We start from the raw sequence: 17,668 nt of genomic DNA, 5'->3' as shown, positions 1-17,668 counted from the left end.
AAAGGGGGAATTACACAGTGGTGCTCAGTGGTTGGTGAGCTTTGATAGCCAAGCCATGATATACTCGGGGCCCAGCATAGAGCATGCAGAGAAGAAATAGAGATAGCCATCATCCCACATGAAGGTAGGAAAGGAAAGAACAAATAGAAGTGGTTCCTAGAACCAAGTGTCAGACTTGAACAGGATCAAGCCAGGAAGGCAAGGTCAGATGAGCAGAGGTAATTGCAGAATGAAGGGCTGGATGCTACAGTAGTCTTCTAGTTCTGCACTGGTCAGCAATGTGAAGAGAGTTCTTTGCAATTGCTCTGGATTACAAAAGCTGCACTGGTTTTTGGGGAATTTAGGTACATCATTTCTATCAGCAGATGGCCATTGCAGTTGTGATTGATCATGACAGTTGTGACAATACTGCTTGAGAAACAGAATTCTGAAAAGAGGTGCTTTCTGGAGCCCTGCAACTGGTCCATCTGAGCTTTATTTTCATTCTTTAGTGCTCGTAGTTGCTTGCTTCAGGATATTGAATAGTATGTTTACCTTTTCAAGCTTTTTGCCCCAGAACAGTGTTGAATCAAGGGGGCAATTCTCTTGGCTTTGAGGTGGATATGTATGAGCACTATGCAAGGCAGGGCACTGTGCATCTTATGTTTCTGTGGCTTCTTAGTGGGTTCATCCAAGCAAGGGGCCATTCACATCATAGGTAGGCTATATACTTATGTCTTGATTAATATCACATTTTTCTGATGTGATAATGGGTGCATACCACTTAAGGAATAATCTATAAATAACTTGTTGTGTCCTTTCTGGTGGGAGAGTACAGTAGAAGCTTTCTCTGCTGTGGTCTGCCCCCTCATCTGGCACATAGTACACTTTTGTGGGGCTACAGTGTGCTAAATATCAGGTAAAGAGCTGTCCTTCACCCTGGCCACTGGCTACTGGGTCATATTCCAATGAGCACGGTATCAGAGTGTTCTATACTGAGGCCTGTGACTGGTCAAGCCATATCATTCCTTCCCGTGAACCTCTGGTGCAGGCTAGCATTGGAAGGGAAAATGGGCTGTGCTACAGTTTCACCAGGCCTGTGTCAGTCTGAGGAGGTCCTTTACTCCTGTGTTTCTTTCTAGTATGATGAACATGTGATCAGCCCAAAGGAGTTTGTGCACCTGGCAGGGAAATCTACCTTGAAGGATTGGAAGAGAGCCATCCGGATGAATGGCATCATGCTCAGGTGGGCATCTGACCAGCTTGAGATGATGGGAGGGAAGGAGGGGGGTTCACAGCCATTGCTTTTTCATTTGGTTTTGGATCTTTGAAGATGAATTATTTGAGTTTTATTTTAACTTCCACTAATTCTTTACTTGGTGGTGGTGGTGGTGTGGATGTATATTTTGAATGTATTACTATTAAAAATTAAGGATATAACGTGGTGTTTTTACATAGACATTTAAGTTTAATTTTTTTTGACAGTGCTTTATGGGACCCTTCTGTGTTTTTTATTACTTTTTATGAAAGTCCCTGGTGAAGTACACAGGTACTTAGGACATGCCAGGCTCACATACTTTATGACCTAAGAGCCATACTTGTTTCTGTGTATCTGGGGACTGGCAAGCTCTCCTAGGGGTGTTCCATCAACCAGCTACCTCACTACCTAAGCACTCCCTAAGGTACACTGTTTTGTATCAGAGTAGTCAACTCTGGATGCTTTCTCATAGCTCTCAGCCTTATACCTCTGAGAAACCCTGTTTAAAATATGTCTGATGGGATAGCTATTGAGACCACAGGCTGAGAGAAGTATGTTAGGATTGTCTGAGGCCACCACTGCCCATAGGCTGAGTGAAACTAGAGCCTCTGGCCTTATGTTTATGGGTTATGATAGTCTGGCTGAGACTGGTTGAATTTTGAGTCAAGACCTCAAAGAGGCCAGAGTACTTAGAAGGGAAGACCCTGGTAGGTGAGAATAAGTGACTAGCCTTAGAAATTGTTTTCAGTTTTGAGGAATTCCTTTCCTGTCCTTCCAAAAAGCAAAGCTTCCTCTGGAAATGATTCTTAATTCCCTGCCTCAGGACTGAGTCACTTACCACCTTTGTTAGCTGAAGATCCACCATCACAGTATGGATAGTTGCTAGCCAATGCCTCTGTAGCATGAATCTTAAAAGGTCTTACCAATAAAAACAAACCTGGAGCCAGGTATTGGGATGAATGCTGAAAGATCAGAGAAACAGAACAGGCCACAGCTCACTTCACACTTCACCTTGCCAATTCCTCAGCTGATCCTGTTTCCTTAGACTGGAAGCCTCTGTGTCCTCATCCAGAATGAATCTCAGCTGAACTGCTGCTCAAAGCCTAAAAGCTTAACCAGGCTGTAGTGCCTGGTCCTCACACCTTATATACCTTTCTGCTTCTTGCCATCACTTCCTGGCATTAAAGGTGTGTGTCACCATACCTGGCTATTTCCAGTGTGGTTTTGAACTCACAGAGATCCAGAGGGATCTCTGACTTTGGAATGCTAGGACTAAAGGTGTGTGTGCTACCATTTTCTGGCCTCTATATCTAGTGGCTGTTCTGTTCTCTGACACCAGATAAGTTTATTAGGATACACAATATATTGGGGAACACAATATCACCACAAGTGCCTTCATCTCCTTCCTATGGACAGAATGCTGTGTAGGTGGCCTGAGGTGGCTGTGCCACCTATACTGTACTTGTATTTGAGCTTTCTGCATAGTGAAAATTGCAGCCCATCTTCTACCTCAGAGGAGCCTAGCCCTAGTTGGCACCTCTGCTGGAACCTACTCCCTGCAGTTGGACAGTCAAGTCACAGTGGTAGAGGAGGTATTTTCAGTTAGGTCTCACCTGGATTGCTCTGGCTTTTCCACAGGAAGATCATGGACTCTGGGGAGCTGGATTTCTACCAGCATGACAAGGTCTGCTCTAATACCTGTCGCAGCACAAAGATTGACCTTTCAGGGGCCCGTGTATCCCTGAACAGCCCCACATCCACAGAGTACATCCCACTTACACCAGCTGCAGCTGATGGTAGGTATAAGAGGCTGCCAGTCTTGCAGGTCATTGCAGCTATCCTGATCAGCCTTCACTGGGTGCCATATACCTTGTCTGTTCTCCAAGGACACTCCTTCCACAGGGCCCTACAATGTTGAGTCAGCCTTCTTCCTTGTATTCTTCCTGGAAGCACATCTGGGGATTTGTTGGGTTTGCTAATGGGGGATCTTTTGTTTGTTTGTTTGCTTGTTTTGTTTGTTTTTCGAGATAAGGTTTCTGTATGCAGCCTTGGCTGTTCTGGAACTCACTCTGTAAACCAGGCTGGCCTTAAACTCATATAGTGCTAGGATTAATAAAGGCGTGCACCACCACTGCCTGGCTGCTAATGGGGAATTTTAAAGCATCTTTAGTCATTTTCATTTTAAGATAGTAATTCACATATAGAGAGGATATAAAGAAAGGTTAAGAATAGCCTGTGTCCTAAGCCTGCTGTCAATAACTCAAGGCCTGCCTAAAGTAGAGATACATTTTCCTTGGTGCTTGGTGACTTTTCAGACCTTTTACTGGTATCTGGATGCAGGTCTTTCCTGCTATTTGGATTTTGGGTGACAATTTAGGATATTCTTCTCTGTTAATATCTGTTGATCGATGTTAAAATGGTCTTTTAATAAAAACCCAGAGCCAGATATCAAGGTTAAAGTTGAAAGATCAGAGAAGCAGAGCAAGCCACCTCTTAACTCACCAATTCCTCAGCCTACAAGAGCCTCAGCTGGTAGGCCTCTAGCCGAAAAGGGTTCCTCAGCCAAAAATGCTTTAGTTCCTGTCCCTTCATACCTTATATACCTTTCTCCACCCACCATATCACTTCCTTTTTAGTGCTGGAATTAAAGGCATGTGACTCCCCAGTATTGGGATTAAAGGTATTTGCCACCACTGCCTGGCATCTGTGTTTAATCTAGTGGCTTGTTCTGTTCTCTGATCTTCAGGCAATTTTATTAGGGTACATAATATATAACCATAGATATCCATCCTTCAGAGCTGTAGAAAGATTGACTCTTTACTTTCTTTTTATTCATTCATTCATTCATTCATTCATTCAATTTGGTTTTTCAAGACAAGGTTTCTTTGTGTAGTCCTGGTCATCCTGGAACTAGCTTTGTAGACCAGGCTGGCCTTCAACTCACAGAGATCCACCTGCCTCTGCTTCCTGAGTGCTGGGATTAATAAAGGTGTGTGCCACCACCACCTGGCAGTTTTCTAGAATTCTATCCAGTTCTGAGTGAGATATTTTGAAAACTGAAGTGAGAATGAAGTTGGGTCCTGAGTTCCTTATTGTGAAATTGGGCTGTGTTATCTTTCTGTCAGTTAAGCTGGCATGTCATGTGCTTCCATGTGATCAACTATATATACACTTGGTGTTTAAGCAGACCAATTGAAGAGCCTCATCTGAGGATGGGAGAAGAGAGTGAGGCCCTATGAGTTCTGCCCTATTTTCTTTCAAAGTGCTTCTTTACAGACTGGTTGGTCAAGATTAGGTAGAGTCAGGGTGAGGATTCAGCTCTTTTGATAGTACTGAATTCTCTTGAGAAACCCAGGGACATCTAGGGTCATAGGGACTGACCTTTGTCAGCTCTTCCCTCAGTCCATGTTTATGGTTTACCATGATTTGAGGGTGTCTATTGCTTAGCTCCTTTCTGGACCCAAAGCGCCAGGTCAGGACAGAGCTCTTCTGGGGGCACATCAGAATGAAAGGCAGTGTGGGGAATGAGTAGTCCAGGTCTTGGTGGCTGTCTTGGCTTGCCTTATTAAACTTAGTCACAGCCCAACAGAGGCAAGTGAGGTGTTCTTTTTTTGGGGGGTGAGTGGTTTTGAGACAGGGTTTCTCCGTGTAATTTTGGTGCCTTTCCTGGATCTCGCTCTGTATACCAGGCTGGCCTCGAACTCACAGAGATCCACCTACCTCTGCCTCCCGGGTGCTGGGATTAAAGGCATGCACCACCACCGCCTGGTGCGAGTGAGGTGTTTTAAGTACACTTGGAGTTGGCTGAACTATGGGATTTGTAGTGTTTCCAACTGATGGTGTGTTTATCAGTGTGTAACCACATCATAACAGGAAGAACACCTATTAGCTTATTCCTGCAAGCCTTAGTGAGATGGTAACCAGCCAGAATGCCAATTTCATGGGATTATTTTGTAGGTCTCATGCAAAAAAAAAAAAAAAAAAAAGTATAAAATAGCTTTTAAAATAAATAGCCAATAAATAACAGTTCCTGAAAAAAGAACATTGGTTATAGGTGACAGGCCAGGACAAATAGGAACCACTAGTGCCATCTCCTGACAGAGCAAGTGGGCTTTCTGAGCCCCCTAAGCAAGGCTGTGATTCCTGGGAAAAGCAGAACTGAGGTTAGGATTTAGCTCTTCTGGTGATTTTTTTTTTTTTTTTTTTTTTTTTTTTTCCAGAGCTGAGGACCGAACCCAGGGCCTTGTACTTGCTAGGCAAGTGCTCTACCATTGAGCTAAATCCCCAACCCCATGTGATTTGGTTTCTTTAGCTTAGAATTTTTATGAGTCTTTGGCTTGAATATAGTATAGCTAGGGGGAGGTATTCCTGTTTAGTTGATTCCAGGCATACAGGACTTACAAGCATTACAACATTGATAATCCTACTGTACGGAGGAAAGCTGTCAGTGGGAGAGTCTTTTGGCATACATCCTAAACTTCTGTGGAGCTGGCTCCTCCTACTGGCTGGTCCCTTCAGGAACTCTGGGAGGGGCCCAAATTTTTACTAAGTGTTGGCATTGTCCTTTTAAGATGCTGTCCTCCTCAACAATTCCATATCTTCTGAAATATATGTCTGTTTCTGAGTCTGCCTCTGAGCTAGGTGTGTGCATGAAGCCATGGTCAGAAACTCCAGAACTTCCAAGTGCAAACTATGTGGGCAGTTGGATTTGTAGGTGCCAGATAGGAACTTGGGGATATACTAGAATAGATAGTCTGTCTCTTTCAATATTAAAAAATTGGAAATATGATGAGTTCTAAGATTACTATGGCATCAGTAAAATTTAGACAAGAAGTAAAGGTGACCCATAGGACAAGGAGAGGAAAACAAGGTGGGCAGAGAGTTCCCCTTCCAGTTTTCCAAGGCTTAGTCACAGGGGCTTGCACATAGAACCAGAGGAGCAAAATGGTGGGAGCTACTGAAGTTGGATGGTGGCTCAGAGGCTGTTCTTTTTTTGTGTGTTTAAAGACATCTGTGATTAAAAATAAACTCACTATGAAGTAGAGAGTACTTTGACTAGTACTAGTGTATTGTGCTTCTTAGTTCTGTGAAAATGGATGGGAAAGAAGGATTCAGATGTAGCCTTGGAAGGATTATCAGGACTTTAGTTCTGGGGGCTGTAATATAGAGCAACACTCACCCACAGCTCTGTCTTACCTGCAGTGAATGGCTCACCTGCTACCATCACCATAGAGACCTGTGAGGACCCTGGTGACTGGACCACAGCCATTGGAGGTATATTCCCCAGCCTCTTGGGAATACAGGTGGGCCCATGGCAGGAACTATCTACCTATGATCTAATCCTGGTTGAGCTCAGGATCCAACCACTGAACCACTAGACATATGGGCTGTAATATGGAACTCAGTGCTTCATGTGCTGGCCTCCTAAGGTGATGTCCTTTACTACTTCCTGTTGTCAGTTACTCCATACATCGATCTATCTCCTGCCTCTCTGACTCTTTTTCCATCATAGATGACACATTTGCATTCTGGCGGGGACTGAAGGATGCAGGCTTACTGGATGAGGTCATACAGGAATTCCAACAGGAACTGGAGGAAACCATGAAAGGCCTGCAGCAGCGAGTGCAGGACCCACCCTTGCAGCTTCGAGGTAAAGGGACCTGCTTCTCCCTCCTGCTATCCCCAGGTCTTGCCATGTAGCTGGGATGGAAGCTGAACCTGAACACAGGACCCTGCTGTGCTGAGGGGAGCTGTCAGTGGGAGAGTCTTTTGGTATACATCCTAAACTTCAGTGGAGCTGGCTCCTCCCACTGGCTGGTCCCTCAGGAGCCAGCCCAGCACCGGAGTTCAGGAACTCTGGGAGGGGCCCAGATTTTTACTAAGTGTTGGCATTGTCCCTTTAAGATGCTGTCCTCCTCAATAACATCGTACAAAACTTCGGCATGCTGGATCTAGTGAAGAAGGTGCTGGCCAGCCATAAATGTCAAATGGACCGTTCTCGGGAACAGTATGCCCGGGACCTGGCAGGTATGCCCAGCAGCAGTGTGAGGTTTGGGGAGCCTATAGGCTCACTTCTCTAGTCATGTGTCCACATACTTCAGAGTCACAGCCACATAGGTGAGCTTTTCATTTAAAGTCCAAGAAGTCAGAAGAACACAGGCATCATACATGGAAAAGCCAGTGAAACTCCAGTGGCTGTGGTGTAGGACTTGCCAGTACAGAAAGGATAGGTCACTCTTTACTGACCTTTTTGTGATGAACCAAGTTTTTAATTTAAAGGAATATGACAGGGGAATGGAAAAAATCACCTGCTCCAGCCAGAACTGGATTGTCCTGTGGTGTTTGTATATTAATAATAATTTTTCCCTGGTGTTTTTACCTAAATGTATGCCCTGCATGTGACTGTGTATGTGTGTGTGTGTGTGTGTGTGTGTGTGTGTGTGTGTGTGTGTGTGTGTGTGTATCTGTCTGTCTGTCTGTGTGCAAATAGGCCTTTTACTTGGTTGCTCTTGCCTAACAACAACTTTCATGTGAAACTGAATGGAACACTTTGATGCTGAGGGAAAGGTTTGGCCTAAAAAACTTCTCTTTGGAACTGTGCTTTTGGGTCATCCTGAGGGCCATTAAGGGACCTACTGCTACCAACCTTTCCTTTGGCAAGCAGCCTTTCAATCATTCAGGTTGCTGTTGATTTATGATCTGCTCACTGATTGTACATGTCTGCATTGTCCCTGTGGGAACACCTTCTGTCTGCATCTCTGTTCTCTGTGGTGACACTGTGTATCCCCTGCAGCCCTGGAACAGCAGTGTGATGAGCACCGTCGCCGTGCCAAGGAGCTGAAGCACAAGTCCCAGCACCTCAGCAATGTGCTCATGACGTTGACACCAGTCTCCCTGCCATCCCCTATGAAGCGGCCCCGTCTTGCACGAGCTACATCTGGACCAGCTGCTATGGCTTCGCAGGTGCTTACACAGTCTGCACAGATTGCTCTCGGTCCAGGAATGCCTGTGTCCCAGCTGACCAGTATGCCACTTAGTAAAGTGGTGTCTACACTGCCCTCCACTGTCCTGGGTAAGGGTTCTCCACAAGCTGCCCCAGCCAGTTCACCGGCCTCCCCACTGCTTGGGGGCTACACAGTCTTGGCCTCCTCTGGCTCTACCTTCCCCAGTACGGTAGAGATCCATCCGGACACATCTAGCCTCACAGTTCTGAGCACAGCTGCCATGCAGGATGGCAGTACAGTACTAAAGGTGGTCAGTCCACTGCAGCTGCTCACTCTGCCTGGTCTCGGACCCACCCTGCAGAATGTGGCCCAGGCATCACCTGCAGGCAGCACCATCATGACAGTGCCCACAGCAGCTGCTACTGGACCTGAGGAACACACAGCCACTATTGAGGTGGCTGCTGTAGCAGATGACCATGAGCATAAGTAGCTGGCAGGGAGGGTAAGATCCTTCCAAGTTGGGCTGGCTGCCTCTCCTCAGGCCACTGCAGGCAGAGGCCACTACAGACACAGGCCACAGGACTGGCTCAGCACAGGCAGGTCTGATGGGCTGAACCAAAGAGAGGATTGCCGGATAAATCAAGAGAAGAAAAGGGGGCAGAATGATGCCAGCAACCTGGAAAATCAGTCTTCAGCTTCTAAACTTCCTCCCCTTTTTTTGTGGGAAATACTCTTTTCCATTTGTTGCTTATTAATCCTGTTTACACATTGGGCCTTGAGCAGGAACCAGGGGGTCAGTGACCAGGAGAAGGCTGGGTGCTTCTGGAACAGCTGCAGAGCCAGCACCAGAGCCCAACTGATCACAGGTCCTAGTGCCTGCACCCCAATGGGGCTGAACCTGCTGGGTCATTATTGACACATGTCTTGGGCAGCATGCCCGAGTGTGGAAGCCATAGATCCTATGGATTTGGTCTCTTCCCACAGTTCTCTGTAGGTTCAGTATGGCCAGTGTTCCTACACTGTGGGAACATGCCCTGGGGCTGAGTGCAGACCCCAGTCAGGACCCTCCCTACCCCACAGAGGCATTCAGGTGGTGAAGGGATCTCATGGACCTGGTGTGTTCTAGACCCCTTTGCACATGGGCTGCAGGTGTTTTTAAGTAAATTGCTTAGTAGGCTTCTAGGAAAAATTAAATTTATAGTGTTTTCAACCAAAACAATGCTGAGTGCCTAGGCTCCTGAGTCAGTTCTGGGAGGGACCCAGAGCACCTATACATACACCTAGCCAGGTGCTAGAGGTCTTAGGTAGTGTCTTTCCCTGAGAAAGCTCTGGAGGATTTGTATGGAGGTATGTCTGAGATTTGGGGTAGCTCAAATGACTCCCTATGTGCAGCCTGCTCTTATAGTCCCCTCTAGTAGCACCCCTAAATTTTCCCTGGAGGTAGAGCAGGGCCTCTCTGTCCAATACTCACTCAGTGTCTCTATCCTGAGAGTCCCAGGTATGTGAGAAGGCTGTTTAGAGTTGGAGGGTCAGTCAGCTAGGAGATAGGATCCAGAATGTTCCATGGAAGGCTGTCTGCAGGTAGTTTTTATAGGTCTGGCTGGGCCCATGCAGGGGCTATCCTCTAGGCCAGAGTCCCTGGAGTCAAACAATTCAGGGAACAGAGTTTTGGCCTCTTTGGTAAGGTATGTCCTTGGATAGCCCTAAGGTGCCTCTTAAACTTCCTGTTCTGTCAACTGAATGCTTTCCTTTCAAGGACCCCACAGCAGGAAGGGACCACTGTCCCATTTATCTGTTTGAAGGGAACTGGTAAACTTTTTGTCTATCCATCCATCTCCTTGAGTGCCCAGATCCTTTCACCTTTGCTGAGACTGGGGCTTTGCCTGCCCCTGCTCTCACACCATGTCAAGCTACTGAGGTTCTAGCTCTTGTCTCCTTCTGTTACATCACTGTTCACTGTGGTCATGAGTCGGCTGGTTTTGGCAGATGTTTACCTGTTTATGTATATACTCCTTTTTGAAAACTTACTTTGCTTGAGTTACAAGTCCTGTTGAATGCAGCTGTGTGACTCTAGGGGCATTGGAAGGACCAGCAGGGTGGGTACTGCCCAGAAGTCCCTGCTCTACAAGCTCAGACTGTATTAGTGTCACAAATAAAACCTTCCTGCCCTGGGAACCAAGAGCCTTTCCTTGGCACAAGTCTCAAGTGCCATCTGCTTTTTGGGATGTGGGCCAGTTTCCTTTCTTCATAAGAGCAAGGTTGAAACCTTTTTAGCCCTTGCCCCTTAGAGCATGGAGGTACTGGAAGGTGAAGTTCATTTCAGAACCATACAAGAATAACCCTCAAATCAGCTTCAGAATTAGTTCACACCATGTATTCCCACTGTCCCCAGAGGCTGTCAATAGCCCACCCTCCAAGGCTGTTCCTGGCAGGCCGGGGAGGGTTCTGCAGGACAGAGAAGGCCTAATAGTCCCATCTGCATGGAACCTGCAGTTCTTGGGGAGGAAGTGTAATCATTGCCCCACCACTTATTTGTACCTGCCTCTTGTTGTTCCTACTGACTCCTGTTGCTGTGTTCCCTGCCCATTGGGCCATTCAGGATCCAGGAAGGAAAGTCTTCCCCTCCACATGCAAACATGGGTGCTTGTGGCTGCTTTCAGTTTTGTTTTCTGAGGAAATAGGACAGGATTTGGTTTTGCAGAAGGTGCAAACTCCTTCCCATGCCTGCCCAGGAGGCATGCAGGGAAAGGCAAGTTTGAGTTCTTTGAGTTCTACTTTGTATGTTGTTAAGTAAGTATCTGCTTGGTACTTTGACTTAAAATAAAAACACTTTTTTTAATTTGTGTGTTTGTCTCTTGTGATGAAAACTATGGAAGAAACCAAATTTAGCTTGTAAAAACATGCCCCTTGTGACAATGCTAGCTTATTTCAGGTTCTTCACACACATCTGCCACTGAGTCTGACTATGGCTGGGGTTGGGGGCCAAGGAGCCTTCATAGTGTCCTAAGGTCAGACAGTTTTGTTTGTGTATTTGTTTGATTGTTACATATATATATATATATATATATTGGTGGTGGTGGTGGTGGATTTTTTTGTTTTGTTTGTTTGTTTGAGACAGGGTCTCTCTACATAGCCCTGGCTATTCTGGAACTCACTATGTAGACCAGGCTGACCTGGAACTCACAGGGATTCCACCTGCCTTTGCTGGGATTAAAGGTGTGCACCACCACACTCTGTTCAAACACTTTTAATAATGCACCAGGTACCATTTGGCTTCCTTGTTTAGCTCAGTGTGCAGGTGTACGCAGTGTAGGTGCTAGGCATCTCTCTGTGTGCCTTTCTGTTGCTGTGTCAGACTTTGCAGACTGGGTGACTCAGAAACAACAGAGATTCACTACTTGTAAATCAAGGCAGACACTGTAGAGCTGTAAGGAACATGGAACAAGGTAAAGATAAAGTCAGAGTAACTAACTCTTTTTCACCTTGACCCAAAGCTAGAGTTTCAAGTACTTTCTCTAGAGGATAGGGAGGGGCCTTTGCTGTCAAGCTAGCCATGTTCTTCCCTTGCTCAGCTTGTTCAAGATCCTTCTTTAGCACTGCTACCCTCTTTGGTACTGTGGTCCTTAGGAGACCACAGGTATGTGTCATGACGTGTCACAGCCTGGGTGTGTGGGTTCACTCAAATTCATGGAAAAAAGACTCAGAGGCACCTTAAGAATGACTCTAGCCTCTCTAGCTGCAGGGGGATCCAGTCTCTAAGGACTGAAACACTTTCCCTTTGCCCAGGGCATTTTTATTTTTCTTAATATTTTCATTTTAGCCAGTTGGCTTCCATATGTTCAAAACAACCTAAAAGAAGCTCCCAAAGATATAATGCCAAGTGCAAATTCCTCGATTCATCAGGTACCACAAGTTTTCCAGGTTTCCTGAACCAAGTTTTTGCATAGGCTTGTATTTTTGGGAAGCTCTCAGACAAGATTCACATAGATGGCAACAAGAGAAACAAAAGGAAACCAACCAAGAAACAAAAGATGGATTAGGGGTAGGTGTAGCTGGAAGTTTTCCTGTGTCCCACCCAGTCTCACAGCCACTCAGTCCCAAGTAAACACACAGAAGCTTATATTTATTATAAACGGTATGGCCTATGTCTCAGGCTCATTATTAACTAGCTCTTATAACTTAATTCAACCCATTTCTATTAATCTATGTTTTGCCACATGGCTTCAAGACATTACCTGTTCTCTCACATTTTGCATCTTCTGGCGGTGGCTCGCAGCTTCTCCTGACTCCACCCTTCTTTATCTCCATCTTCAGTTTGAATGTCCCACCTAACCTTATTCTGTCTTGCCATTGGCCAAACAGTTTTATTTATCAACCAATGAGAGCAACACATTCACAGCATACAGAAAGATATCCCACAGCACTTCCCCTTTTCTGTCTAGTAAAAAGGAAGGTTTTAACTTTAACATAGTAAAATTATATATAACAACAGTTATCAAGCAAGAATTACAGTTACAATATCTAGTCTGTGCTTGGTAAAATTAAGGAAAATATCTATCCTATATTTGTGAATCTAAATTTTTATGTTTAATTTACTTCTTATCATAAGGAAAACTATACTTACAACTATCTAGTCTTTAACTCCATCAAAGACCCCAGAAGGATATAATATTCCTAAGTAAACAGGAAGTGCATTGTAAGCAACTTCTAAAATTCTAGAAATGACAGAGACATCTGGCTGCCTGGACAGTTACCCAAAGTTCCTATGCAACATTTGGGCATCCATCTTTAGCCTACAGGCCTAGAGTCTCTAGCAGACTTTTTTTGTGAAGCAGGAAATTTGAAGGATTGTCTCACCTATTGGCAAAGTTTATCAGTCACTTTCCTCTGTATCCTGCAGAATGTCTGGCAGTATCTTTTGTGAAGCAGGAATCTGAAGGATCATCTCTCCCTGTTTAGGCAAAGTTGAGTGGTCATTTTCCTATGGGTTCTGTATGTCCAGTTTATACAACATACTGTCAAGCAGTCCAGGCAAGAGCAGTTTCTTGCCCAAATGGCCAGTTTTGCCAAGAAGAAGATAAACTCCATATGGAGTGTCTTTGATGCCCATCTTCCTCTTTGAAGTAAATTGGTGCTGCCAGGAACAGACATATCTCACTGTCCAGAAAAGTCTATAAGTTTTTAAAACATTTTAAATGCCATATTCTGTAGGTCTTTGAAGTGTTTGAAGATTACCTACCTAGTTGAAATATATATGTATACCTAGAAAACTAACATGACTATAAGTTTGATTATCATACATGACTATTAATTACTCTGTATTTCTTAATTATACATTACAATTTTAAATGAGTTGCATTAACATAATACCTTAAACAAGAGTAGAAATACACATACAATATAATAAAATTAACTTTAAATTTGTATCAATAAACTAAAATCCATAGCAATGTAAAATATTTTAAACAAGTTGTTGCTTTTTAAAAGATTCAATAATTTACCCTTTTATCCTACCATATCTATATCCCCTTTTCTTCTTTAGAAAGAAATTGCATTTATAATCAACTCCCTTTAAATAAAAATAAACATTTATAAACAATATTTTGGGAATTTGGGCATAGCTTTTCATAATACTTCCTGCTGATTGGGGGCACTGGCAATCTTTTGGGGATCTTGAGAAAATTTAGAATTATGGTCAAGTCTTTGTGCCTTTCCTGGAACTCACTCTGTAGCCCAGGTTGACCTTGAACTCACAGAGATCTATCTGCCTGCCTCTGCCTCCCAAGTGCTGGGATTAAAGACATTCACCACCACTGCCCGGCCTATGGTCAAGTCTTGAGGTCTAGTTTGTGAAGCTGCATCATCTCAGCCAGTTGCCTTGAAGCTGTTCTGCATGCCATGGATCCAATTGGAGACCTCTCAGGGGGTCTTCCTTGATGGAACCATATTAACTTGGAAGGAATCCACTGCTTCTCATTCTCTGTGGAAACAAAAGCAGACCCTCTTTTCCAAAACAACATATCCTTAGACTCAAATTTTAAAGTCAAGATACCTTTAAAATATATATGTTGGTTTAACTTAGTAGCCTTTATAATTAAATGTGTTTCTGCAGTTAGCTCATTAGCAGTCAAAAAATTCAAAGAAAACACAATAAACATAATCCAGGCTCTCTGTGTATTTCCCATCTTTATGTGGCTATTTCTTTTATATTACTTTTATTGTCTCTTTAAAGATTTTATTTTTAAAAACTATTTCTTTATATAACTGCCTATTTTCATTTTCCTCTCTCTTCCAAGCCTACATACATTTTTACATACACTGTAAACCATTTAGAGGTTTATTCCATCAGAATCTGTCTTATTGTGTATCTGTAATCCTTTTCTGACCAGGAGAGATTTGAAACTGCTAAGCTGGACAGCAGCTTTGGCTGTTGACTCCACCCTATTTGGTTTCCCAACATGGCAGGAGTATGTTTATTGTAATCTCTGAGAGCCATGCTCACCTCCAACTCTGGGAAGTCGTGGTTCTATGCCTCCATCAAGCAGCGTGTAGCCCAGCCCAGAAACCTGGCTTGGAGACGCCTCTCTGTACAGCAGGAATCCACCATGCTGTGCTCACGATCAAATGCCACAGTGTCTGTGCTGCTGCCTGTGTGAGAGACACAAACTAGGAAGCTGCTCTTGGCTCCATTTTAGAACCCCTCCCTTTTTTTTAAAGCTTTCTCTGGTTTTCAGTGGAAATTCTTGCCCCACATTGGAACACCAGATGTAGCTGGAAGTTTTCCTGTGGCCCACCTAGTCCCGCAGCCACTCAGTCCCAAGTAAACACACAGAAACTTATATTAATTACAAACTGTATGGCTGATGGCTCAGGCTCATTATTAGCTATCTCTTATAACTTAATTCAACCCATTTCTATTAATCTATGTTTTGCCACATGGCTTCATGGCATTACCTGTTCTCTCGCATCTTGCTTCTCCTGGTGGTAGCTTGCAGCTTCTGACTCTACCTTTCTTTATCTCTGTCTTCAGTTTGAATGTACTGCCTAACCTTATTCTGCCTCACCATTGACCAAAGAGCTTTATTTACCAACCAATGAGAGCAACACATATTCACAGCATACAGAAAGACATCCCATAGCATGTAGGTGCTAACTCTCTGGAGTCAGGCCAGGTGTAGCCCAGCAGGAATGCTACCACAGGTATGCCTCTCCTATATCCCACAGAGCAGAGAGGCAGATACCATGTCATGTCACTTAATGAGAGTTGGATAAGGCATAGACTTCCTTGGGGGTGGGTTTTGATGGATATGTGACTTCCTAGTGGGGACCTAAACAAATGTCCACTTAGCATCTGAAGACTTGCTCTGATTCAATGTTTTCCATCAGCATGCACCACTGCAACAAAGCCTATAGATGGGCTGTAATAGAGCCTACAGATGGGCCATGGGCCCTGCCTATTTGTACTTCATGGACCTCCTGTTTGCAGCCCACCTACGATCCCTAGAAAATCTATAGGCATCTCAGATTTAATGAGTCCAAGACAGAATTCACTTTCTCCCCTGAACCTGTTCCTGTTGTTTCTTGTCTCTGGGAAGGATATCACCAGCCACATGTTGCTTAGGCTATCTTTTTGCAATCTCACCTCAGATATCCCCTCATCATTAAGCCATACCCTGCCACCTCACAGGTCAAGAACATTCACATTTGTTCTTTACTGCTGTGCTCTATAGTCACCCTGCTCCTGACATTACCAAAGAACCCTTTTTTGCCCCTGGGCAAGGGGAATGTATATACCTTCATCAGCCCTTTTGACACCTATTCCTGACATTTGTGGCAGTCACAGGCTGCAGAATATAAACCCACTAGCTCAGAAGGGTTAACCTCTTATGCCCCCACTGAGAAGGTCCTAGAGACAGGTTCTAGCACTGGCTACTGGTGGATGAGGATGCAAGAGGGAAGGATGGGGAACAGAGGAGCAGTCTACCCACTCAGCTTGCAATGTTCTGTAGCATGAGTCCACAGAGGATGGACTGAGTGATATCCCACATCTGGACAGACTGCACTTTGCCCATTCACCTACTGAAAGAGGACAATTTTTTTTCAAATTTTTTGAGTAAATAACCATTGCGAGGTCATACAGAAATACTTTTTCAGTTTTATGAGAAATTGCCACAGTGTCTCCTAGTGCAGCTGTATCATTTTGTATTTCTGCCGGCAATGAGTATTCCTGTTGACCCACATTCTCACTCCATGTAGTGTACATAGCATTTTGGACTTTGGCATTGTGGTAAGTGTATGGTGGTATCTCACTGTTGCATTTTTGCTTGTTTTTGTTTTGTTTGAAATATTATCACTGTGTAGCCAAAAATAGCTTCAAACTTGTAATGCTCCTGTCTCTCTCTCCTGTGGGATTACAGACATGTGATACCACATTCAACTTCCCTATTAAAAATTATTATATTATTATGTACATGAAGTATGGGGGGGGCATGTGCTATGTGCATGTGGAGGTCAGTGGACAACTTTGTGGAGTTAGTTCTCTCCACCTTCATATGAGTTCCAGAAATAGAGCTCAGGTTGTCAGGCTTGTACAACAACTGCTTTTACAGACTGAGCCATCTCACCGCCCTTCCCTGTTGTTTTAATTTTAATTTGTAGTTGCATAATGATATATGGTACAGGACACATTTTTAAAAGATTTGTTTTTATTTTCATGTGTGTGAGTATTTTACCTACATGTATGTATGTGCAGCACATCCCTGCCTGGTGTTTGCAGTTCCAGAAGATGACATCAGATTCCCTGAAGTGGAGATAAAATATGGTTGTGAAGCAGGGCTGTGATGGTTTATACCTTTAATCTCAGCACTCAGGAGGCAGAGGCAGTCAGATCTCTATGAGCTCAAGGCCAATCTGGTCTACAGAGTGAGATCTAGGACAGCCAAGGCTACACAAGGAAACCTTGTCTCAAAAAACAAAAAATAAACAAAAAAAGATATTTGTGAGTTGCCATATAGGTGGTGTGAACTAAACTCAGGTCCTCTGCAAAATCAGTAAGTCCTTAAAAGTTCTTTTTTTAATGTGCCTATATATCCTCTACAGAAAAGTGTCAGGTCTTATGCCTATTTTTTTTTTTAAAGATTTGCTTATTTTATTTATTTTTTTTTTGTTTGTTTTTAGAAATTTATTTATTTATTATATTTACCGCATGTATGACTGCAGGCCAGAAGAGGGCACCAAATCTCATTATAGATGGTTGTGAGCCACCATGTAGTTGCTGGGAATTGAACTCAGGACCTCTGAAAGAGCAGCCAGTGCTCTTAACCTCTGAGCCATCTCTCCAGCCTGCTTATTTTAATTTGTTAGTTATGAGCCTTTATATTTATGAACGCCACCACTAGCATGTCAGGTGCTCACAAAATTACAGACAAAATTAGCTGCCATGTGGGTGCTGGGAATTAAACCTATCTTCCAGAAGAGCAGCCAGTGC

At 44.0% G+C, this 17,668-nt stretch overlaps 1 protein-coding gene across 2 annotated transcripts in view; it reads left to right on the top strand.

Annotated features, from left to right (window-relative positions):
• Positions 1 to 11,020, top strand: part of Gmeb2 (glucocorticoid modulatory element binding protein 2) — a 46,162-nt gene extending 35,142 nt beyond the window's left edge. For both annotated transcript variants that reach the window (XM_036183919.1, XM_036183920.1), the window contains 6 exons: positions 1,122 to 1,225; positions 2,876 to 3,033; positions 6,440 to 6,511; positions 6,750 to 6,887; positions 7,142 to 7,264; positions 8,031 to 11,020. In XM_036183919.1, the coding sequence (XP_036039812.1) occupies positions 1,122 to 1,225; positions 2,876 to 3,033; positions 6,440 to 6,511; positions 6,750 to 6,887; positions 7,142 to 7,264; positions 8,031 to 8,671 (1,236 nt within the window). In that variant the 3' untranslated portion in view covers positions 8,672 to 11,020. The remainder of the gene's footprint in view (positions 1 to 1,121; positions 1,226 to 2,875; positions 3,034 to 6,439; positions 6,512 to 6,749; positions 6,888 to 7,141; positions 7,265 to 8,030) is intronic.
• Positions 11,021 to 17,668: the final 6,648 nt, after the last annotated feature.

Source organism: Onychomys torridus, chromosome 4, assembly GCF_903995425.1.
Source record: "Onychomys torridus chromosome 4, mOncTor1.1, whole genome shotgun sequence".
NCBI classification, from domain to species: Eukaryota; Metazoa; Chordata; class Mammalia; order Rodentia; family Cricetidae; genus Onychomys; species Onychomys torridus.
The sequence above is the reverse complement of the archived record's forward strand: the minus strand, read 5'-3'. Positions and strand labels throughout refer to the sequence as shown.